The sequence below is a fragment of the Cnephaeus nilssonii genome, assembly GCF_951640355.1.
Source record: "Cnephaeus nilssonii genome assembly, chromosome: 19".
NCBI classification, from domain to species: Eukaryota; Metazoa; Chordata; class Mammalia; order Chiroptera; family Vespertilionidae; genus Cnephaeus; species Cnephaeus nilssonii.
The window spans coordinates 10,125,819-10,148,938 of NC_137090.1; the positions used below are offsets into that span (position 1 = coordinate 10,125,819).

The following is a 23,120-nucleotide window of genomic DNA, read 5'->3' on the forward strand; positions in this document are numbered from 1 at the left end:
CAAACCGGTTAGGGCCTAAGGTATGTTTTTATTGATTTTGGAGAGGAGAGAGACATCGATGTGAGAGAAACATCGATTAGTTTTCTCCCGTACTTGCCCCGACAGGGGAATAAACCGGACCCCACAACCTTTCAGTGATGGGACGATACTAGTCTAACCAGTGGTCGGCAAACTGCGGCTCGCGAGCCACATGCGGCTCTTTGGCCCCTTGAGTGTGGCTCTTCCACAAAATACCACGGCCTGGACGAGTCTATTTTGAAGAAGTGGCGTTAGAAGAAGTTTAAGTTTAAAAAATGTGGCTCTCAAAAGAAATTTCAATCGTTGTCCTGTTGCTATTTGGCTCTGTTGACTAACGAGTTGGCCGACCACTGGTCTAACCCACTGAGCCACCCGGCCGGGCCCATTGTCCTTTCTGACCCAGCTTGGATTCTTACTCCAGGCTAGTGATTCTCTGGCTGCACAGACGAATCACCAGAGCAGCTTTTACAACACTCTGATGCCCAGGCTGCTCTGGGAGACTCTGGTTGGTGGTGGGACCTGGGCATTGATTTTTTTTGGGTGGGGGGCTTTGTTAATCCTCACCCAAGGGTGTTTTTTCCCATTGATTTTTATTTTTTTAAAATAAAAATAAATCAATTTTTATTGATTTCAGAGAGGAAGAGAGAGGGAGAGCAAGATGGAAACATCAATGATGAGAATCATTGATTGGCTGCCTCCTGCACACCCACTACTGGGGATCAAGCCCACAACCCGGCATGTGCCTTTGGCCGGAATTGAGCCTGAGACCCCTCATGTACTGTTGGCCCGAATCGAACCCGGGACCCTTCAGTTTGCAAGCCAATGCTCTATTCATTGAACCAAAGCAGCTAGGTCTTCCCATTGATTTTTAAACAGAGTGGAAGGAGGGAGGGAGGGAGGGAGGGAGAGAGAGAGAGCGCGCAAAAGAGAGACATTGATGTGAGAGAGACACATTGACTGGTTGCTTCCTGCACATGCCCCAAACCTGCAACCCAGGTAAATGCCCTTGACTGGGAACCAAACCGGAGATCCTTCAGTGCTCAGGCCGACACTAACCACTGAACACATTGGCTAGGGCTGGGCATTGATAGCTTTTACAAGCCCCCCCCCCCCCCCCCGGTGATTCTAGGGTTAAGAAGCAATCTCCCAAGACAGGTGTGATGGGTGCACAGGGAGAGGCTGGCTTGCAGAGCTTTACCTGTTTTGATGCTTTAATGCTAACAAGCTTGCTAATGATGTTTACCGAGTAAGAAAGGCGCCAGATGTCTGGATTAGCTGGAAAACGAATTGATTTCCTTGCAAAACGTGATACCATTTAGTATCGACAGAATGTAATCCTAGAATCTCAGAAGGGTGTAAGGAAATCTTAGGCAGGCATCTAATCCATTCCTCTGGACTAGATGGGAGTTGGAAATTGAGAAATATTTATATAGATTAGCCACATTTAAAAACTTTTTTTTTAGAGAAAGATTGGAGGGGGATATATATATATATATATATATATATATATATATATATAGAGAGAGAGAGAGAGAGAGAGAGAGAGAGAGAGAGAGAGAGAGAGAGAGAAATATCAATGTGAGATACATCAATTGGTTGCCTCCACACGGGGATCAAACCTGCAACCAAGGTGTGTGCCCTTGACCAGAATCAAACTTGAGACCCTTCAGTTTGCGGGCTCTCTCCACTGAGCCAAACTGGCTAGGGCTGAGAACATTTTTCAGGAAAGGAAAAAATAATGGGCAACCGAAGAACAGAAAGACTGCATTTCTCCTAAGGGAAAGAGCAATCCCTGCTCTTCCAGAAGAAATCCAGGTCCCAGCCAGCCCACCCTCCCACGTCCCCCTCTCCTGGGGTTTCCCGGCAGGTGTAATCCCTGCAGGATGACGGGCGGATGGGTGTGCCTGCTGGTGGTAGCAACAACTTTTCCTATAGAGCAGTGGTCGGCAAACCGCGGCTCGCAAGCCACATGCGGCTCTTTGGCCCCTTGAGTGTGGCTCTTCCACAAAACACCACGTGCGGGCGTGCACGTACAGTGCGATTGAAACTTCGTGGCCCATGCGCAGAAGTCGGTTTTCGGCCTGGGCGAGTCTATTTTGAAGAAGTGGCGTTAGAAGTGGGGGTGTCGGTCGGTCGGGTGACGGGAGATGCAGCGCGGGGGAGGCGTGCACGACTCATGCACGAGTTGAGCGAGCCAGTCAGCCAGCAGTCATATGTGCAGTGGTTAGTGCTAGTCGCGTCCCCAAATCGAGCACGGGTGACAAAAGTACCTACTCAAAGCATAACATTACCTGTATTTTTCCAACCAGCTGCAAATCCTACAGGTATTTTTGTCATCAATTTAAGAATTGCAATCATTTTGTGCTGGTGGCTTTATTATTATAAAATGAAACTTTTTTTTAGGTGCCCTGTTTGACATGGCTACAGAGAAGAAGCAAAGAAAAACGGAAGATGAAAACCGTGAATTTAAAGTTGAATGGACTGAGACTTTCGCGTTTATTCAAAACTTAAATGGCCTTCCGACCTGTCTTATTTGTCAGGAAACATTGGCGCATAACAAGAAATCAAATTTGGAGAGACACTTTACAACTAAACACGTGTCATTTAGTACTAAATATCCTGTCGGTGATGCAAGGAAGCAGGCAGTTGAGGAACTTCAGAAGAGTCAAGAAAAATCAAGTTCTGTATTTAATTACTGGATGCAATCTTCCAACAATGTTAATATTGCAAGTTTTGTGGTTAGTCAAGAGATTGCTAAGAGAGGAAAACCATATACAGACGGTGAATACATAAAAAGTTGTTTTATAAAGGCCTCCGAAGAGCTATTTAGGGATTTTAAGAACAAAGCAGATATTCTAAAAAAAATTAAAGAGTTACCATTGTCTGCTAAAACAGTGAAAGATAGAACAGTCAAAATGTCTTCGAATATAACCGACCAGCAAGTCGAAGATCTTAAATTGGTTTCAGCTTTATCAATAGCAGTTGACGAGTCTTGTGACATAAATGATACAGCGCAAGTTTCACTTTTTGTACGATTTATTTCATCTACAGGTCCTAAAGAAGAACTTTTAGGATTATTGCCACTCAAAGGTCAAACACGTGGAGAGGATATAGCAAATGCTGTAATTGAGTGCATTGAAAAACATCATATTCCACTTGATAAAATTGTCTCAATTTCAACAGATGGGGCGAAAAGAAACGGGTTTGTTGCTATTTTGAAAGAAAAAATTAATCACGAGATACTTACTTACCATTGCATCATTCACCAAGAAGCGCTGTGTGCGCAGACATTTCCAGAAGAAATTTGCAAAGTTATGGAATTGGTGATTAAGATTATCAAGTCCATTATAGCTAAAGCTCTTAATCATCGCCAATTTAAAGAATTTTTAGTTGAAATGGAGAGTGAGTACGCAGATCTGCTGCTGCATAACAAGGTACGTTGGTTATCAAGAGGAAACGTTTTGAAACATTTCGCTTTCTTATTAACAGAAATTAAAGCATTTCTCCTTGAGAAGGGTGTTCACTATCCAGAACTAACGAACGATCAGTGGATCCAAAAATTTTATTTCATGGTAGACGTTACGTCTCACCTAAATCAGCTTAATCGTAAACTACAGGGGAAAGGAAACACAATTTTTTCGATGTTAGAAGAAGTTATTTCATTCGAAAACAAATTATCTCTTTTTGCTCAAGATTTTGAAAGAGAAACTTTGATTCACTTTCCAAGCCTGTTGAAACATCGCCAAGAAAATAATTCTGATATTGACATTTGTTATTTCAAAACAACACTTTTAAATATGAGGGAAGCGTTTCTCAACAGGTTTCAGGAATTCAGAAACAGCAAAGCGACGCTGGCCTTTGTTAAAAAACCTCTTAATGCTACTGTAACAGAATTAAATTTTTCTCCCTTTAATATTGACATTGGCAACTTTGAAATGCAGTTGCTGGATTTAAAAAACAAAGACTTGTGGAGCTCGAAATTTGAACGTCTTTGTGCTGATATAGAAATATTGGAGAAAACCAAATGTGAACTTAGTTCACAGCACAAGTGGTCTGCTTTGAAAGACCTGGAGAAGGAAGATATGTTGATTTTTAACACCTGGAATAGTATTCCTGATTCATATAATCAACTGAAAAAACTAGCGTTTGCTGTTCTTTCCTTATTCGGGTCTACATATTTATGCGAACAATCATTTTCAAGCATGAACCTTATCAAGAGTAGATTGAGAAATCGTCTTATTGATGAGAACCTGGAATCGTACCTAAAATTAAAAACAACAACATACAAACCTGACTTACCCAAACTTTCCAAGGAGATGCAAGGCCATTGTTCACATTAGTGTTTGTCAGTTATTGTCATGATTTAATTTTATGGATATTGTAAGGTAAATGGTAAGGAATTTAATTTTATCAATAAATGATATCGTTATTAAGTATGATATCAAGTTTTATTCAACGTACCTATAGTTTAAGACTTAAAACTTTAAGTAAAGTTTATTAAGTTAATTTTAGGGAACGTTGTGGAGTGAAAGAAGATGCAGTGTCGAGGACTGAGAAAGGTTTGTTGAGATGGTTTGGACATATAGAGAGGATGAATGAAAGGAGATAGAGGAAACAAGTATACGAGTGGATGGGAGAGTTGGAAGGGGTCGACCTCAGCGAACGTACCTCAATCAGATTGAGGACGTTTTGAGCAAAGGCCAGCTTAGGAGTACCCTAATTAAGTTAATAACAATGTACCTACCTATATAGTTTAAGTTTAAAAAATTGGGCTCTCAAAAGAAATTTCAGTCGTTGTACTGTTGATATTTGGCTCTGTTGACTAATGAGTTTGCCGACCACTGCTATAGAGGAAGCTGGGTCAGCAGAGATGACCAGGACGAGAGGGGATTTCATAGTTATCTGTCTCTCTTCATGGCCCCAAATCCCTGTGTGTTCGGACTAAGCCTCTTCCTGGCTTCCTGCAGCCTCTCTTCTCTGGGGACCAGCCTGGAGCTGCAGGGGCAAGGCTGGGTTTTAGTGAAGGCTCCCAGCCTCTCCCTCGGGGAGAAAGCGCCTGTGCTCACTTTTTCCAGTGGTCTTTTCGGTCTGATTTAATGGATATATCAGGACTGATGACACATGAGCATGGCATCTTTCTTTTGCTTCTTGAGTAAATGTCCTATTAACAGCTGTCCCAGGCAAGGGGGTGGGGGTGTCGGGGGAAGGGAGGAGGGTAGCTTCCTGGGAGATGGACACACCCTGGGTTTTACAAGGTTAATCGGTGGGTCCAGGGAAGGTTTGCACCTGCTCAGACTTGATCTGGAACTCTAGTCTAGACAAGCGTGGAAGACAGTCTTTCCATCTCTACTCCCTCCCGTGGAGTATTAAATATCCTGGGTGTCCACACCCTGACAGGCCTAATAGCTTGCTGCTGGTTGACATTGTCTCTATATATCTATCTAGTCTTTTCCTCAGTCCTTGCAACAGGCCAGCAATTCTTTGTCTTTCCCTTTCTCTTCCCACCTCTGTGTAATTGCTAAGCAGTAAACTTTTTCTAACTACCAATAGTAGTTCCTTTAACCCAGTAACAGAGTTCCTAATCCCTCCCTCTCCCCTGTACAGTCAAGTAATTTTATACACCTTTCAACACAGTACTTTAAGTCCGAAGGCAAAAGAACATGAATAGGATTGTAGGCAAAAACAAAAGACCTCTCCACCCCTCCTCTTAAGAATTAACATAGAGCCTCCCCTCCCCCATTCTCTCAGTGTCAGCCACTCCCTCCACCCCCAGGACCCCAGAGAAGAGAGAGAGGAGAGGCGAGGATGGGTAAAAGGGCCACCTCAAGAAACTGAGTCATTAAAAAGTGACCAAATGAATTTAGGCTTTCTAAGTGATGTGACAGTATCACGTTATCTCCCCAGTGTGGGCTTCCCACCAATAGCTGCCACTTCATTTCAGTGAATATTTCTTATGTATTTGACTTCATGTTAGTTATATATCTACCATGACTTCATTTCTTGTCCTAGGCACCTGGTACTGTGCTCTACAGCGTAAAAGAAACTTGGGAAATACAAACGGACTTTTCCAATACTCCCCATAAAAGACTGCGCAGTTTTTAAAAATCCTCACCCAAGGATATGTCCATTGATTTTAGAGAAAGGAACAGGGAGAGAGAGAAACATCGATGTGAGAGAAAGGTATCTATTGGTCACCTCCTGTATGCATCCCAACGGGGGGGATTGAACCTGAGACCCAGGTATGTGCCCTGACTGGGAATCGAACCCAGAACAATTTGGTATATGGGACAATGCTTCCAACCAACTGAGCCACATGGCCAGGGAGAGTATTTTGTCTTTTTTTTTTTTTAACTGTGTGTTTAAAATCTGTAATAAAAGCATAATATGCTAATTAGACCGGACGGCTGAACAACCTTCCGGACAACATTCCGGATGACCTTCTGGGCGAAGCCAGGGCTGCGAGGGTCAGGGCCTTGGTGCTGAGGCAAGCCACTGCAGCTTCGAAGGCCAAGCCCCCTTGCACAAATTTCCTGCATCGGGCCTCTAGTTGTTCTATATTTGCTGTGTCAAATGACCACACTTAGTGTGCAGCCTCTTGTTCTACCTTCTCAAAATAGTATTTAAGCCCTATAACGTTAGTCTAGCCTTGACATCTTTTAGTTCTATTTTTGAAATATTTTTCTCACCCTCTTTAGTATGTTCTTAGAATTAATGATCACACCTCATTTCTCCTCCTTTCTTATCCATTAGTATTAACCTTTATGGTCTTATTCAGAGGCTGGTCTCTGATTCTCTTGGCAATATGCCATCTCCTTCAAAACCCATCTCCTTCAAGTATTAATTTCTGCTTTTAACAGAAACTTCTAATGACACGCCTGCCTGCTTGAGCTCCTTTAATTATTCAGTAGGTATTTATTGTCTACTAAGTACCAGGCACTGTTCTAGGTTTTGAAGACTCAACAGTTAATGCACAAAATTGTAGTCCTCATGGAGTTTATATTCTAGCATTTACCAGAGACACAGAGTAAAAGGAAGAACTAAAACATGTGCTCTTTGGTTTTTAAAAAGGTATTTTTTTATTGATTTCAGAGAGGGAGAGATAGAAACATCGAGAATCATTGATTGCCTCCTGCACGCTCCACTGGGGGTGGGGATCGAGCCCTAGCAACTGTGCAACCCGGGCATGTGCCCTGTACCAGGAATGAAACTGTGACCTCCTGGTTCATAGGTCAATGCTCAACCACTGCCAGCCGGGCTAAAGCATGTGCTCTTCGAATCAGTATTTGAAACGGGTAACTAACTGAGGATTTCAATGAATGGATGCTGGTGTACATTTTTATGTGGTGAAAGTGCTTGATAATCTGTGAAACACCCCAAATTAAGCCTCCTAACTCTCCAAACACGTGATGGACGCGATGCTCTGACTTAACAAGTTATCAGTTGGCTTCCTCCTTAGTTGTACAAGGACCAATAGGTTCCTAGGATCTTCCTGGGAGTTAAGAATTTGAGTTGACACCTTTTCGTCCCACAGCTGGGGAACAAAGCCCTACAAACTCCAGCTCGGTGATTGCCTAAAGGTGGTCTTCCAACCACAACCGGCTGCATTAAAATTACCCAGGATGCGCCCTGGCCGGTGTGGCTCGTTGATTGGAGCGCTGTCATGGGCACCAAAAGGTCGCTGGGCTGATTCAGGTCAGGGCACGTGCCAGAGGCTGCGGGTTTGATCCAGGTAGGGGCTGGTAACGGAGGAAACGCATTGCTATTTCTCACATCGAACTTCCCCTCTCTCTCTCTACCTCCCCCTTTCTCTAAAAACCAGTAAAAACATAATGGACAGAAAAAGTTACCCACGTCCTTTAATAAGCAGGCAGCTCTCACACGGGCACCGCAGGGTAAAGGGAGTTAGGATCGCTAGACGGTGGCCTCCGCATGGGCGGGCTCCCCAAGTTCCCCCAGCGATGCTGGGGACACACAAACGTTTGAAAAAAATCACACAGGTGTTGGCTAGGCGAGATCGGAGAACACTCGAAACTGAGAAAAGTTCCCGAGAGGCAAGACGAAGCTCCGTGGGAGGCTGGGCGGGGAGAAGCCCAGAGAGGGGAGGCGGCCCTCTCCCGGGAGTTTTCATCCGGACAAACATCGCTCAGGACCCCGCGTCCCTCCACCGTCGAGGCCACCCGTTCCCGGCGCTGTTCCACCCGTGATGTGGCCCTCGCCTGCGACGGAGGGGCAACCATCCCAGGCTGGCGAGGGGCGTGCCTCCCCGCGAAGCGAAAGCTGGCCAAGCGGTTTCCGCTGCCAGCACCCAAGATGGCGACACGAGCGTCGCCACCACACGAAACACATGCCCTGTACTCCGCACCGACCTCCCCCGCCCCCGCCCCTCGGGTCTCCCTGGACTTTTGCAAGTCACCGTAGGCACCCTCCAAGGGGGGGATCCCGCGCTTCGGCGGCGGTACCACCTCCCAGGCCTAGGCCCTGCTCCCCCAGCCGCAGAAAGCCCGGGAAGCGCTCAGCCTGCGGCTCCCTCCGCGCCCAGCGTGCACTACCGCCCGCGGCCGGCGCGTGGCGGAGGGGGGCCAGGAGGCCGGGGGCGAGAGGCGCCTTCGCCCCACTTATTGGAGGGCCCACGCCGTGGGGGCGGGCTTACACGTCCATTGGGCCGTGAATCCTGCCCGTCTTGGGAGATCGGGAAAAGGAGGCGGAAGCAACTCAGCCATTGGGCTTTCGTACTGTCCATCAACGTGACATCCGGCGACGGCCACGGTCTCGGCTCGTTGATTGGAGAAATGTGTTGGCCGCGGAGGGCGGGCTTGCAAGTGAGGTGGGAGGAGGAGGCGGGGAGGGAAGCGGAGGCTGGGGAGCTCTAGGCCGGCCGGCGGCGGCGGCGGCGGCAGCGGCAGCTGCGGCAAGGCGGGGGTTCGAGTTGAGGACCTGCTGTGGCAGCAGTGGCGGTCGCCGAGCTCAGCAGCGGGTATCCGGCATCTTCTTTTCCCTGACGAGAGGCGTGCTAGCGTCGCGGGGCCGAGACTTACGGGCTGAAGGGCGGCGGGGTGGAGCTGAGGGGCAGGAGGCGGGCGCGGGCGGCCGAGCCGGGGTGGTGTTGGGGTCGGGCCCGGGGCCTGGCAGGGAGGGGCCGCGAGTCGGGGTGGAAAGCCCAGTTCCCGGGTGGGTTGGGCTGGGGAGGGCGGAGAGCCCGAGAAGGCGTGGTGTTAGGCCGGGGCTCGGGCGCGGGGTGGGGCCACAGCGCAGGGCGCGATGGGGTTTGGCCGTGCGGGTGGGTCAAGGCCAGGAAAGTAGCACTTGTTCGCTGCCGCCCCAGAGGCTGGAAGCGGAGGAATCGAGAGCGGGCATGGCGACTGGGTCTCAGCCGGACTCGGGTATCCGGGGCAGGTTGGGGCTGGGCTCACACCGGAGGCCTCTGGCCTTACTCGGTCTTTAATTTAATTTAATTGGCTCCAGAGAGGGCTTTGGTAATAAATGGTGTGAGAGCAGGAGGGCAGTGTAAGCTGAAACTCTGGTCGCAATTGTGTTTACTCTTAACCAAGCAAGGGGTGTGTGTGTGTGTGTGTGTGTGTGTGTGTGGTTGTAGTGTGTGTGTGTGGTTGTAGTGTGTGTGTGGTTGTAGTGTGTGTGTGTGTGTGGTTGTAGTGTGTGTGTGTGGTTGTAGTGTGTGTGTGGTTGTAGTGTGTGTGTGGTTGTAGTGTGTGTGTGTGGTTGTAGTGTGTGTGTGTGTGTGTGTGTGTGTGTGTGTGTGTTTGTAGGTGTAGATCCCTTTTCTCCCTTAGGATGAAGTTGGTGGGTGGCTCATAACAGTGAAGAGAGTTATGTCTTGGTTTAAAAGGTTCATAGCTCAAAAGTAGAGACCAGAAACCGAAAGGCAGATTTACTCCCTCCCCACTTGGCTATCTGGGTTGAGAACTTTGCCATATCCTTCTGTTTTGGCTCAGAAGGTCATGTGAATGAAAATAAAACCTGCCTATGCAAAGTATGGGCCCGAATAAACCTGGCTCAGCTCACCTCCCCCACCCCCCCTTTTTTTTAATGTGAGTGATAGGGAAGGGAAGTCAGATTTCAAAGTTGAGAAAATAAAAGGCATTATCGTTTTCTGTGAAGTGGCGGCCTGACCGTGTTCCTCCTGTCCTTCTATGCTCTCCCCCATTCGTAATCTCTCCCTCCCCCTTAGAAGTGGGGAGGGACAAGGATTGTAGGCGGTTTTCTCCAGAGATGGGCAACCAACTTTCCTTTAAGATAGGAAATGGACTTAAGCTAAAAATAGAAGTTGGGTGGTGTGTGTATGGGGCGGAGGGGAGGGTTGGTAAATCAGACAACATGTAAAATATGTTGGATGCTCTGGGCATTGTCTGCTTATTCATAACAAGCCGTGGTTTAGGGCATTGCAAGTTTCATCTACAGAAACAGGGATCCTTTGATCCTTTGTGAGCAATACTCCCTTTCATAGTTGTCTATAAAAGGTTTTTGTTCAGGGAGTGTGATAATTGACTTATTTTTCCTCTTGTAAAAATGGCCTTTTAGTGTGTTTCCTACCTTCCGCCTTGATCACGGTGTGAAAATTATGGAATCTTACCCTGTTGCTCTTGTGATTCCCATTTCAGGTTTCTCTGGAAACCCTCCTGGTAAGTGTGGAGGAGGCGGGACACTCTGACCCAAGACAAAAGGCCTGTAGCTCCAGCCAAAGAAAATAAACCTTAGGAAGAAAGAAGAAAAAAAAAAAAACCCACAAAAAACAACAACAATACCCATCAGCTGTTCCTGAGAACAGCCTGCAGTGGAATCTACAGAGCGGACAACTCATGTGAGTGAGGAAGTGACTGTATGTGGACTGTGGAGACAGTAAGTCACGTGGACCCTGAGGGCCTGGACTGGGTTAGGAACTGTTGTGCTTTCAGGGGTGAGGTGTCAGACGGGAAAAGTGAATGTGGCCTGGCGTGTGGCCTTGGCTCCACGGGGTGCGCTGTCCTCTGAGGCCATCAGGGGGCTCAGCCCCTGTGTTCTGCCGGGGTGGGGTGCGGGTTTGGCATTGAGTGGGGGGTAACTTGCTGGCTGGAGCAGCAGAGCAGTGGCCTTGATTTGTCTTTTGGAAGATTTAAAAACCAAAAAACATAAACGTTGTGGTCCTTCAGCAATGCTTTCTCTGAAGAAATACTTAACGGAAGGACTCCTCCAGTTCACCATTCTGCTGAGTTTGATTGGGGTGCGGGTGGACGTGGATACTTACCTGACCTCACAGCTCCCCCCACTCCGGGAGATCATCCTGGGGCCCAGTTCTGCCTATACTCAGACCCAGTTCCACAACCTGAGGAATACCTTGGATGGCTATGGTATCCACCCCAAGAGCATAGACCTGGACAATTACTTCACTGCCCGGCGGCTCCTCAGTCAGGTGAGGGCCCTGGACAGGTTCCAGGTGCCCACCACTGAGGTAAACGCCTGGCTGGTCCACCGGGATCCGGAGGGGTCTGTCTCTGGCAGCCAGCCCAGCTCAGGCCTTGCCCTCGAGAGTTCCAGTGGCCTCCAAGATGTGACAGGCCCAGACAACGGGGTGCGAGAAAGCGAAACGGAGCAGGGATTCAGTGAAGATTTGGAGGATTTGGGGGCTGTAGCCCCTCCAGTCAGTGGAGACTTAACCAAAGAGGTTAGTGGCCACATGGAGGGGGGGTGGGAAGGGTTGGGTTGGGGTGGGGGTGGGCTGGTCCTGGAGGACTGTGGTCTATAGTACTAACTCCTGTAAAGAACCAGAGGTTGGGCTGGGGGTGGGGGGGGGGGGGTCTCAGGCATTGTTCTTGGATAGGAATGAGCTGAATTGTCTGACTAGGATTGGGGCCTGGGAGCATTTCCTGTGTTGAACCATTGACCCACCTCTAAATGTACCGTCAGGGCAGTGGGAGGTTCCTAGAACATGCCAGTGTGTTTACTGCTTGGATTTCAACATGACTCCTGGAGGCCCTGGGGTGGGGGAGGGAGTCATGTTGTGATGGGCTTTGATGCCGTGTATATCTGTTGCTAAGACACAAATATTTTGTGGACTCTTGCCTTGTACCTCCCCCCACATCAAAACCTACATACATATCCTGAAGTTCTACTCCCTTGTGGTCAGTCCTGTTGTTGTTTTAAGGTCCTGATAAGTCCACTGTCCTGGGCCTGAGCCAAGGGGTAGATTTAGATAGTTATTCTCGGTCCAGTGAGGACCAAGGCTCCCATCTTTGCTAAAGGCCCACTGTAGGGATAGGAAGGTGAGGCTGGAGCTAGAAGAGGAAATGCATTCTGCTGCCTGAGTCCGCTAGCTTTGAGCTGTCAGATCTTTAGCTCCTGACATGTGGCTGACATACTGTTCTGGGCAGAAACTGATGTAATTGACTTGAATAATGTGAATGGCTGCAACTGCCCCTGTCCCACCAACATGATGATAAGATGGCTTTGAGCTCTATGTTTTGCCCTGGCTTGCCACTCAACCCCAAGGAGTTTGAAAAAAAGGCCCATGAGGAAAAGAGAAGACTGGATTGCACTAGGCTGGGTTTTCCAGACCTGAGTGTTCGTGGTGTTGGTGGTGGGTGGGGAGAGGGGATGTAAAAAGGGTTACACATGCTGAACTTGCCTCTTTCTGCCCACTAGTCAGACCAGGTTTTTTCTTCTGTCCGGCGCTTGAGCCTGTTCTTGAGCTCAGTTCTCTGAATGTTAGTGACTCAAAGCGTGTGGCTTCCTCTGGGCCAGAGGTCCTAAACTGGGGGTGATTTTGCTCCCGGGGGGACATGTGGCAATGTCTAGAGACACTTGGTTGTCACAACTAGAGGTGCTATTGACATCTAGTGGGGAGAGTTCAGGGATGCTGCTAAACTTCCTAAAAAGCACAGGACAGTCCCCCGAATGACAGACTGATCTGGCCCCAAATGTCAGTAGTGCCAGGTTGCTTTACTGTTCAGCTGGCTCATACTGGATCTACTTTGAAAGAGACTAGAATTATCTGAGCATGCGAGACATGAACATTCCTTACCTTTTAGTGCATTTTTTGTTCATCTTCACCCGAGGATATTTTTCCATTGATTTGTAGAGAGAGTGGAAGGGAGGGCAAGAGACAGAGAGAAAGAAACATCCATGTGAGAGAGACACATCGATTGGTTACCTCCTGCATGTGCCCTGACCAGGGCTGGGGTCGAGCCTGCAACCAAGGTATGTGCCCTGGACCGGAATCAAACCCGGGATACTTCAGTCCGAGGGCCGACATTCTGTCCACTGAACCACACCGGCTAGGGCTTTCAGTGCATTTAAAAAAATCTTTATTGTTTAAAGTATTATATACAAAAAATAAATAAAGTATTATATATGTCCCCTTATTTGCCCCATTGACCCCTTCTAGCTTACCCCCCTCCGTGCCCCCGGCCTTCACTGCATTGCATTTTTTCTTAGATTCTTACAGCACCATTGGGAACTTGGACCTCTCTTCTTCTTTCTCTGTCCATTTACTTCAAATGGACTCCAGTCCTGGCACAGTGGTCTGAAGTATGCCTCCCAGCCTAGTCTTCCCCCTCCTGCCCCAGTGTAGCTCCCCAAGGGAATGGGTGTAACTGGGCTTGCTCTTGGGAACCCTGCAGGGGGAGCTCCATTCCTGTTCCTGCTGGGAGCTCTCCTGGGATGGATGTTTTGGATATAATGTGGCTGGGTTGGAGTGGAATAGGGTGGGACTTTGACCCTGCTTTCCTCCATTCCTTGGCCTTCTAGAAGGTTGTTTTCTGTGACACCAGGCCTTCGCTACTCCCTTTTGGGGGTTGGCGGTGGGTCAGCATTAGGGGCCCAGGCTGGTATGGGGGAAGGGAGGATTATTATGTGTCTAGAACAACATTTCCTCAGCAACTCGGGGATAAAAATACCCAGGTCCAGAGCATGTGACAGGCATTGCTGGAGCTGGTATTATCCCTGGGCGGCAGTGCTCCCTGCTGCCAGGCCTGTTCGATGGACAGCCATAGCCCAGGCCCTTGTCAGGGATAGGATTCCCCTCGAGGTTGGCGCTCTGCCTAGGGCGAGGGTGGCCTGTGGACAGCTCTTCCCGGGCAAGCAGCAGTCTGCGACCAAGGAGAGCACACTGTCCCTGACCTGACTTTCAGCTCCAGGGGAGCAGCACTGAGGGTCGGAGTCAGAACTGTGATGCTGATTCTGTCCGGGTTTCTTTCCCTCTTCAGAGATGTGGGCCAGGGTCAGGCAGACAATACTCTTGAGCAAAGCTAGGGTAAAGGGAGTGGGGGACATGTTTGCGGCTCCAGCATTGTGGGCGGTGCAGAACACTTGTCTCCTTCAGTGTTGGCCTTCAGGCCCATGGCTCCCACCTCCTGGTAGGCCCGGCTGGCACTGTGACATGGCTGCACATGTGCAGACGGCATTTTCCCTTCCTCTCATCTGGCCCGTTGCAGTGACAAAGCCCCTGGCTCACATTTGATCTGGATACACTGGGTTCCTGCCCAGCCTGGCTTGTCATCCTTGGGCTTGAGGACAACTGGCCACAGTCCTCCTGAGGAACGGGAAAACTTCCATTTCCAGGGAAGAACTTAAATTCCCGCAGAAGCTTCAGGAGTGTCTGCCCAGTCCTGAGTGGGCTGGGTAAGCTGGCTGCGACTGGAAGGAGTGGCACCCCTTCCCCCAGGGCTCTCACTGCCCCACCCGCACTGGCTTTCTGGGCTGGGTGGGGCTGCCCGCCCCTGGGTGCGTCTCCTTGAGGAGAGGAGGCGGCCCAGGGATGGGCTGGTTCCTTGCGGCAGCTTCTCCAGCTGCCCTGGTGCAGAGATTGGCTCTGGGCTGCAGCTAGGTAACAGGCGGTGGGAGGGGATTGGCTCTTTCCGCATCTCCAGCGGAGACTTGGGGGAGGAGATTGGCTCTCGTCGCAGCCTAGGTAACGACAGTGGGAGGGGATTGGCTCTTTCCGCAGCCCAGCTGCTGACCTGGGGGAGGGGATTGGCTCTCTGCAGCCTCAGCAGTGACCTGCGGGGTGGGAGGGGGAGGGGATTGGCTCCTTGCTGCAGCCTAGGTAACAAGTTTGGGGGGCGTGGGGATGGGAAGAGAGGGAGGAGTGGGAGGATAGGCCTAGGAGGAAGCTTGCTTTCCTCTGCAGCTTGAGCACGGAGCATGGGGTGGGAGTCCCATCTCACTGCAGCCTCTGCGGTGAGCTCAGGGTGGGGGCTGCTGGGCGCCTGAGTGGAACTGGGGTTGTGAGGTGGGAGGGGGCTGCTCCAGGATGGAGGAAGAGGGCTGGGCTGGGCCGCCCAGGCAGCTGTACGGGCGGGGCACCTCCTCAGGCCCCTCGGAGCTAGCACGGGGCCACCCTTCCAGCCTGGTGTGCTCCCTGCAAGCCAAGAGCTCCTTGCAGCCCCCTGTCCGGCTTCCCGGCACCGGCTGCCCTGGGGCTCATCTCGCAGAACATGACCCGCCTGGACCGCAGCTCTCACAGTGGTGGGGGCCCTGCCAAAGGGAGCAGGCCCCTTAACTCTTTGCTGGCTGGTCAACGGGTGGCCCAGCCCCACTCTGCTCCTGGGTCCAGGGCTTCTGTTCAGGTTGGTGTATGTGGGGAGACCAAAAGGAGAGGTACACCTGGTGGGAGGTCTTAGGATCAGGGAGGGTTATAGTGGGAAAGAATACCTGATAAGGGAGGGAGGTGGGTCTCATCTAAGGATATTGCTTTCTGAAAAGTGCCGGCTTAACCTGAATGGAAGGCCACAGTAGGGTTTCTTTAGCTATAGGTGTCATGTGTAGAAAAGCTCCAATAGCTCTTTACTGGGCTTCTATGCTGGTGGCAGTGGGGGTCGCAGTTGGTGCAGGAGCCACCAGGGTAGAGCAGGAGGGGGTGTTTTGGTACCTGAGGCAGCAGCTGTGGCCAAGTGGTGATGGAGGCTATGTCCTTGAGTGGGTTGACTGATAGGGAGTGAGTCCTGGGGTGTGGTAAGGGCGTGAGAGCTCTGGTGTGAGAGGGGGCACCGTGGGGCTGGCCTTGGTAGGGGTGGGGTGCCCAGTGAGGATCAGCTGACTGCTTGAAGCTCTCCTGGGAGCGGCAGCTTGTTGGGATCAGCTGGAGAGTGAGGATTCTGGCAGGGATGGATCTTGAGGTGAGCCTGGGTTTTAAGAGTTGTGGGTGTTCAGCCTTACTCCTGCCTCAGCCAGGGAAGGGGGAATGGCTGGAGACAGCCTGTCATTGTCATTGGTTTCATCAGGTGGTTGCAAATGCAGGGATTTTCCTCTCCAGCCCAGCCCACCCCTTTATGCAAATGAAATGGTACCATAGGCTGATGCAAGCCTGGCTACCATCGAAGCAATTCTGCATGACAGTTTGCCCTTGCTTGCTCTGGCCAGCTTCCTACAAACCATGTTTTAAGGGATTCCCATTCCCCAAATGAGAAATGCCTCTTAACTTCCTCCTTCCTTCTTACATAGCAATGAAGTGCCCTGCCTTTCAACTGGGGTGTTTCTGGTGCCGATACTAAGCCCCCAGACTGGTATGCTATTGGCTTTTGCTAGGTTTTGGCTTTTTTGGAGGCTGGTGTCTGGAAATGGATGAATGAAGCCTTGCTGATGCAGAGTGGCGGGGAGGTAGAGGCTGGCAGCTGTAGGCCCGGGAGGGAATAATAGGAGCCATGCTAGGAAGGACCTCTGAGAGGGAGGAAGGGGCCCCTAGATCCGAGAGCTAAAGTCATGGTGATCTGTCTTTCAGGACATAGATCTGATTGACATACTTTGGCGACAGGATATTGACCTGGGGGCTGGGCGTGAGATTTTTGACTATAGTCATCGCCAGAAAGAACAAGATGTGGATAAAGAATTGCAAGATGGAGTGGAGCAGGAGGACACCTGGCCAGGAGAGGGAGAAGAAGTTCTGGCACGAAACCTGCTAGTGGATGGAGAAACTGGGGAGAGCTTCCCTGCCCAGGTACTCCCACCTCTGCTCACTCCAGGAAACTTCTCTTTAGAGAAGGCAGTTGTGTCTTGTGGGATGGACTTGACTGTATATTTTGGGTTGGGATCTCTCACAGTGAGTGGGCTGAGAAAAGAGGAGAGGATGAACAGAAGTAGAGGGGCCAGGCACCTAGCAGATTCCTGCTTGCATCAGGCCTCTTTTACCTTCCCTGTTCTCCCCTGGAGTTTGGGACTTAGGGTCAGTCATTAGCCCGGAAACGGAGGGAGAGTGTAGACCTACAACCACACAGGTCTTCCTTCAGTGTCCCCTTGGGAAAGCCTGCAGGCAGCCAAAGCCCAGATCAGTCAGACTTACAGTTGCTGTTACCACAGGTGCCTGGTGGGGAGAACCAGACAGCCCTGTCCTTGGAATTGTGCCTTAGGCTGCTGGAGGCCACCTGCCCCTTTGGGGAGAATGCCGAGGTGAGCAGGACTTCAGGGAGAGCCCACCAAGTCAGCAGGGTAGCCTGCACACAATGTTCCTATGGGGCTGCCTGAAAGGCCAACTCGTGGTGCTGGCCTTGTCCTGGCTGCTGGGGGTGAAATGAGAGGAAGGAACAGAACCTCAGGTGGTAGTCTCTGGGAGGAAAGCAGAAGGCTGGTCTTTCCTTTTTTCTTTATTCAAGTCTCTCTGTTTTGCCCTAGTTTCCAGCAGACATTTCCAGCTTAACAGAAGCAGTGCCTAGTGAGAGTGAGCCCCCAGGTCTTCAGAACAACCTCTTGTCTCCTCTCCTGACCGGGACAGAGTCACCATTTGATTTGGAACAGCAGTGGCAAGATCTCATGTCCATCATGGAAATGCAGGTAGGACCATCAGAGCACAAACTCATGGGACTTTGTGCGGGGTGTCTTAGCACTTGCTTTTCCAACCCTCTGGGAAGAGAAAGAGTAACATATGTGTCTGATCCATAGGAAAGTGAGAACACTGAGAGGTAACTGTCTAGGGATCTCCTTGGGGAGATAGGGGGTAAAGTGAAGAGTGGGGGTTGGGTTAAAACCCCAGGGCTTGAGCCTTTTAGAGTGGGCCTGCTTCCTAGGTATGCCTTCTTTCTTTCCTTCAAGCAGATAATCACTCGGCTGGGTGCTTCCAAGGGTTACCGTGCAGTGTTTTATAGCCACCGTTAGCTCACTGGGTTCTCACAGTCATCTAGTCAGCCCTTTAATTTTATTTAAAAAAAATATTTTTATTGATTGCAGATAGGAAGGGAGAGGGGGAGAGATAGAAACATCAATGATGAGAGATAGTCATTGATCGGCTGCCTCCTGCATGCCCTCTACTGGGGATGGAGCCTGCAACCAGGCATGTTCGACCGGAATCGAACCCGAGACCCTTCAGTCCACAGGCTGATGCTCTATCCATGGAACCAAACCAGCTAGGGTAGCCCTTTTATTATTTTAAAGGTGAGGCTATGGAAGCTCAGATAGGTTACATGATATATCATGGTCACACGAAAGTGGTACAGCTAAGTTTTCTCATTCCAAGGCTTGTTTTTTTACTATGTTGATTTTGCAATGAAGAGGTAGTCAGTGTTAGGTGTTTGCTTACTCTCTCTTCAAGATGGGGGAGTCTGGCCCAACATGAGTTGGTCAGTCCTGCATTGGAGTGGAGTCCATAGGGAGGAACCCATCTTTGCCAGGCCTGGTGGACCAATTAGGGCCAGGAGCTGATGCCGTGGGCTCTGATTTCCAGTTTCTTGTTTTTATACCCATGCAGTTGTGCCTCTGTTGGGTGTCTACTCATATAAGCCCTCAGCTTCACCTGGGAGGGAGTCTGCTCTGAGTAAAAGGTGACACTCTTCTTCCCTTTCAGGCCATGGAAGTGAACACATCAACAAATGAGATCCTGTACAATAACCCTCCTGGAGACCCACTGAGCACCAACTACAGCCTTGCCCCCAACACTCCCATCAATCAGAATGTCAGCCTGCATCAGGCATCCCTGGGGGGCTGCAGCCAGGACTTCTCCCTTTTCAGCCCTGAGGTGGAGAACCTGCCTGTGGCCAGCAGCTCCACACTGCTCCCACTGGTCCCCAGCAATTCCACCAGCCTCAACTCCACCTTTGGCTCCACCAACCTGTCAGGCCTCTTCTTTCCACCCCAGCTCAATGGCACAGCCAATGACACGGCAGGCCCCGAGCTGCCTGACCCACTGGGGGGTCTGTTAGATGAAGCCATGCTGGATGAGATCAGCCTCATGGACCTGGCCATTGAAGAAGGCTTTAACTCCGTGCAGGCCTCCCAGCTTAAAGAGGAATTTGACTCTGACTCAGGCCTCTCCTTGGACTCTAGCCATAGCCCTTCCTCCCTGAGCAGCTCTGAAGGCAGCTCCTCCTCCTCCTCCTCCTCTTCTTCCTCTGCTTCTTCCTCAGCCTCTTCCTCCTTTTCTGAGGAAGGTGCTGTTGGCTACAGCTCTGACTCTGAAACCTTGGATCTAGAAGAGGTCGAGGGCGCTGTGGGCTACCAGCCTGAGTATTCCAAGTTCTGCCGCATGAGCTACCAGGATCCGTCTCAGCTCTCTTGCCTGCCCTACTTGGAGCATGTGGGCCACAACCACACGTACAACATGGCACCCAGTGCCCTTGACTCTGACAAGCAGATGAGCCGGGATGAGCATCGAGCCCGAGCCATGAAGATCCCCTTCACCAATGACAAAATCATCAACCTGCCTGTGGAGGAATTCAACGAGCTGCTGTCCAAATACCAGCTCAGCGAAGCCCAGCTAAGCCTCATCCGGGATATCCGGCGCCGGGGCAAGAACAAGATGGCAGCGCAGAACTGCCGCAAGCGCAAGCTGGACACCATCCTGAACCTGAAGCGGGATGTGGAGGACCTGCAGCGTGATAAAGCCCGACTGCTGCGGGAGAAGGTAGAGTTCCTCCGGTCCCTGCGGCAAATGAAGCAGAAGGTGCAGAGCCTGTATCAGGAGGTGTTTGGGCGGCTGCGAGATGAGAATGGGCGACCCTACTCGCCCAGTCAATATGCTCTCCAGTACGCCGGGGATGGTAGTGTCCTCCTCATTCCCCGCACCCTGGCCGACCAGCAGGCCCGGCGGCAGGAGAGGAAGCCAAAGGATCGGAGAAAGTGAGCCTGGGAGGAAGGGGGGTTGACACTCACCAAGATTGAAACTGGAGGAGGGCTGGGCCTGGACCTGGACCTACAGTGGGGGACTTGAATGCCTTGTTATCCAATAGATCTTCTCAGATGGGATGACTGTGGGTCAGTGGACAGGAAGAGGCGAGCACAGGCGCTGTCTGGCTCAGCTTCCCCCACTGGGGAATGTTGAAGTTGCCAGACTGTTTGGGTGGACAGGGTCTTCACCCATCCCTCTTTCCTTTGAGGGAAGGGGTGGGGTGGTGATGGCATTGATGGAGGCTGACAAAGGGGAAGGAAGGGACTTGTGAGAGGAGAGAAATGTAGTAGGAAGTCTCATTCCAGGAAGAAAGGAAGGAAAGAAAAACCAAAAAGAAAAAGAAAAAATCAAAGCTGGAAGAAAAAACTGCAGGTTAAGATCGAATCTGGCCAGGATTCCAGGCAACAGGTTTTAGGTGGGACTAGGTCATTGGTGTGAGTAAACCCCACTTCACTCCAGGGGAGGGGTGGACACAGACAAGGTGAGTTCTGAGAGGGGCTTTGTGAACTCATTCTGCTCCCACACTTTGATATCCATGAAGGGGAGCTCTTAGATAACTTTGAATGTTTCAACACAGGGGAGCTACTGGGACCCAACACTAGTTTGGAGTGTTAGGATTAAAGGGTAGTGAACAGGAAAGGGTCACAAGGCCCCATGTTGCAGCAGCCCCAACACCAAGCATGCCACTCACTGTCCCGCCACTCCTCCCTTGGTGCCCAGTCACCCGAGCTGAGGTTCCCATGACTTCATCAGAGCTTGCATGCAAATGCTGTTCTCTTCCCTGCCCCTCACCAGCTGCCCAGAGCTCTTCTGCACCTGGGTGCTGGCAGTGCCCCCAGCGATGGGCCTACAGCCTTCCGGGGGCTGCTCTGAGGCAGGGGGATGATGTGGGGAAGCCAGGTAGTATTCAGCACAACACTGGGGAGTGACCCCCTCAGACCTCCCACCAAGTGGGCTTGTCACTGGAAAAGCCAAAACAATGAAACCCAGCAACAACAAAATACTAGTCCTCTTAGAGTTTCTTGCGCTTTGATTTTTTTAGGGCTTGAGCCCTGTTTCACTTATAGGGTCTAGAATGCTTGTGTTGAGTAAAAAAGGAGATACCCCAATATTCAAAGCTGCTAAATGTTCTCTTTGCCATAAAGACTCCGTGTAACTGTGTGAACATTTGGGATTTTTCTCCTCCGTCCTGAGGTCTCTGTCTGCTTTCTTCTTTGAGTTTCTTCCTAGGAGGATTAGAAGTGCATGAATGGAGGTTTACAGCATCTTCCCCCTGCCCCAGGCTCTTGGCCATAGGCAACTTCTAAGCACCCTGAGCTCAGCAAGGGCTCCTGGGGGACTGCCTGGGGGAAGCAGAGAGGGGAGTGCCAAGATGGGCATATGGTCCCAGGACCAGTGTCTGTATTTTTAACTGTGTGCTACTGCTGCCCCCCCCCCCCCCCCCCCAATCTGGCTCTGGAGTAGTTTGGACTAGCAGGAGTTGAATGGGGGAAATACTGGTTCTCCCCACTTTGGGGGAGGGGTAACACATTAATTGAGCAGTAGGAATAGAAGGCATGAGCCTGGGAAGTGCTTTTATAAATTATTTTCCTTGTAGATTTTATTTTTAATTTATCTGTGACCTGCCAGGGAAGGGAGAGGAGAGGTTGTGAGCACATGACAAAATAAAATAAAATGGATGATTCATTCTCAAGTGCAATTTTTCCCTACCTTGAATTTAAACAGTAAATAGGCCTCAGGAGGGCTGGCCATTGTGTGACTAAGGCAGAGCTTACCTGGGAAGGTGGGTTGACAATAAGTAATTTAGAAAGGACAGAATAGTCTTAAATACTGTATTAATAACCCTTCTAAGCAGGTGTTAGGTGCCTGTTCGCAAGGTTTACCAGCTGAATCCTCTCAGAGGAAGGATTCAGAATCCTTTTGGCTTTTCTCAAAAGGCATGCCAAATGCTTCAGTGTCAAATAGCATGGCCACAGAACTAGAGAAGCAGGAAGCCAGACCCCAGGGTTTTGAGGCATCGGAAAGCCCCAGCCGAGGTAACTGGAATCTGACACACACAGGCCTCTGCCTTAATACCAAGCCTTTGAAGTGCTGAATGCTGCAAGGTACTGGGTGGTAGCTGGAACTGCCATATGCCCATCTTGAGGTAGGTGCCAAATGCCCAATAATGAATACTCAGTGGCAGGCTGAGATTACTGGACAAGATTTATACACTTAATCTTGGCCAAAAGGCTGAGAAGCAGTTCAAGACAAGGTTTATGACCAGAAGCCATGATCCTAGTAACAGAACCTGTGATCTTTAATTTCCCTGTACCACTGTGTGAACTGGCTCAGCCTAGTCCTTCAATGATGCTGCTAGAGTTTATCCTAAGGGATGGAATAGAATTCCAGGAACAACATTGATTTCTTAAACTTGTTTCCATTTACAGTGGCTTTCCCCTTACCTCTAGTTGGAAAGGATTGGTCATATTAACAAAAGCTCTTCCTGCATTAGGAATTAAGCAATATTTGTCAGTCAGATAAAACCAAGATTCTTAAAGTGAAAAAAAAAGGACAAAATTAAGTTTAAAAAATTCACTAATAAGAAAATACAAATTGTTATGTAGAATAAATTGACAAGTAAAATTCAGAAAGTAATATTTTTGTATGCCTCCTAGAAACAAATAATGTATTTTGGTTTAACAATATTAGGCTATAACTTTTATCTTGTTTTGCAACTTCTTTTTTAGCTTGAGATAAAGGTTTTTCAAGTTGAAACATTCCTCTCATCCCCTTTACTAGTGTTGCCTCTAGTCTGAGAAATATTTTTGTCACCCCCTTTTCCTATGTCCCCTTAAAGAGATCTACAGCTGTATCTAGGGTCACGTTTAGATGGGGCTTCGGGCCAAGTTGGTCAGCACTGCTGTGGGGCTGACCTCTTTTGCTGCTGGCTGGTGGAATGGGTGTTCCAGCTTCAAGATTTTTTCTGCCAGGAAGATAGGACTCACTCAAGTAAGGCCTGTGAAAGACCTGCTACACTTAA

The 23,120-nt window shown here is 49.9% G+C and overlaps 1 protein-coding gene across 6 annotated transcripts; it reads left to right on the forward strand.

Annotated features, from left to right (window-relative positions):
- Positions 1-8,692: 8,692 nt before the first annotated feature.
- Positions 8,693-21,263, forward strand: NFE2L1 (NFE2 like bZIP transcription factor 1). 6 transcript variants are annotated; one of them, XM_079798243.1, is made up of 6 exons: positions 8,693-8,992; positions 10,635-11,674; positions 16,760-16,942; positions 17,302-17,391; positions 17,614-17,772; positions 18,779-21,263. In XM_079798243.1, exons 2-6 carry the CDS (start codon positions 11,165-11,167, stop codon positions 20,051-20,053), a joined length of 2,217 nt encoding a protein of 738 aa, XP_079654369.1. In that variant the 5' UTR covers positions 8,693-8,992; positions 10,635-11,164; the 3' UTR covers positions 20,054-21,263. The 6 variants fall into 6 exon arrangements, with proteins under 6 accessions (XP_079654369.1, XP_079654367.1, XP_079654370.1 ...); XM_079798241.1 differs by having other exon boundaries at positions 8,696-8,992; positions 16,727-16,942; XM_079798242.1 differs by lacking the exon at positions 8,693-8,992 and adding an exon at positions 9,246-9,398 and having other exon boundaries at positions 16,727-16,942.
- Positions 21,264-23,120: the final 1,857 nt, after the last annotated feature.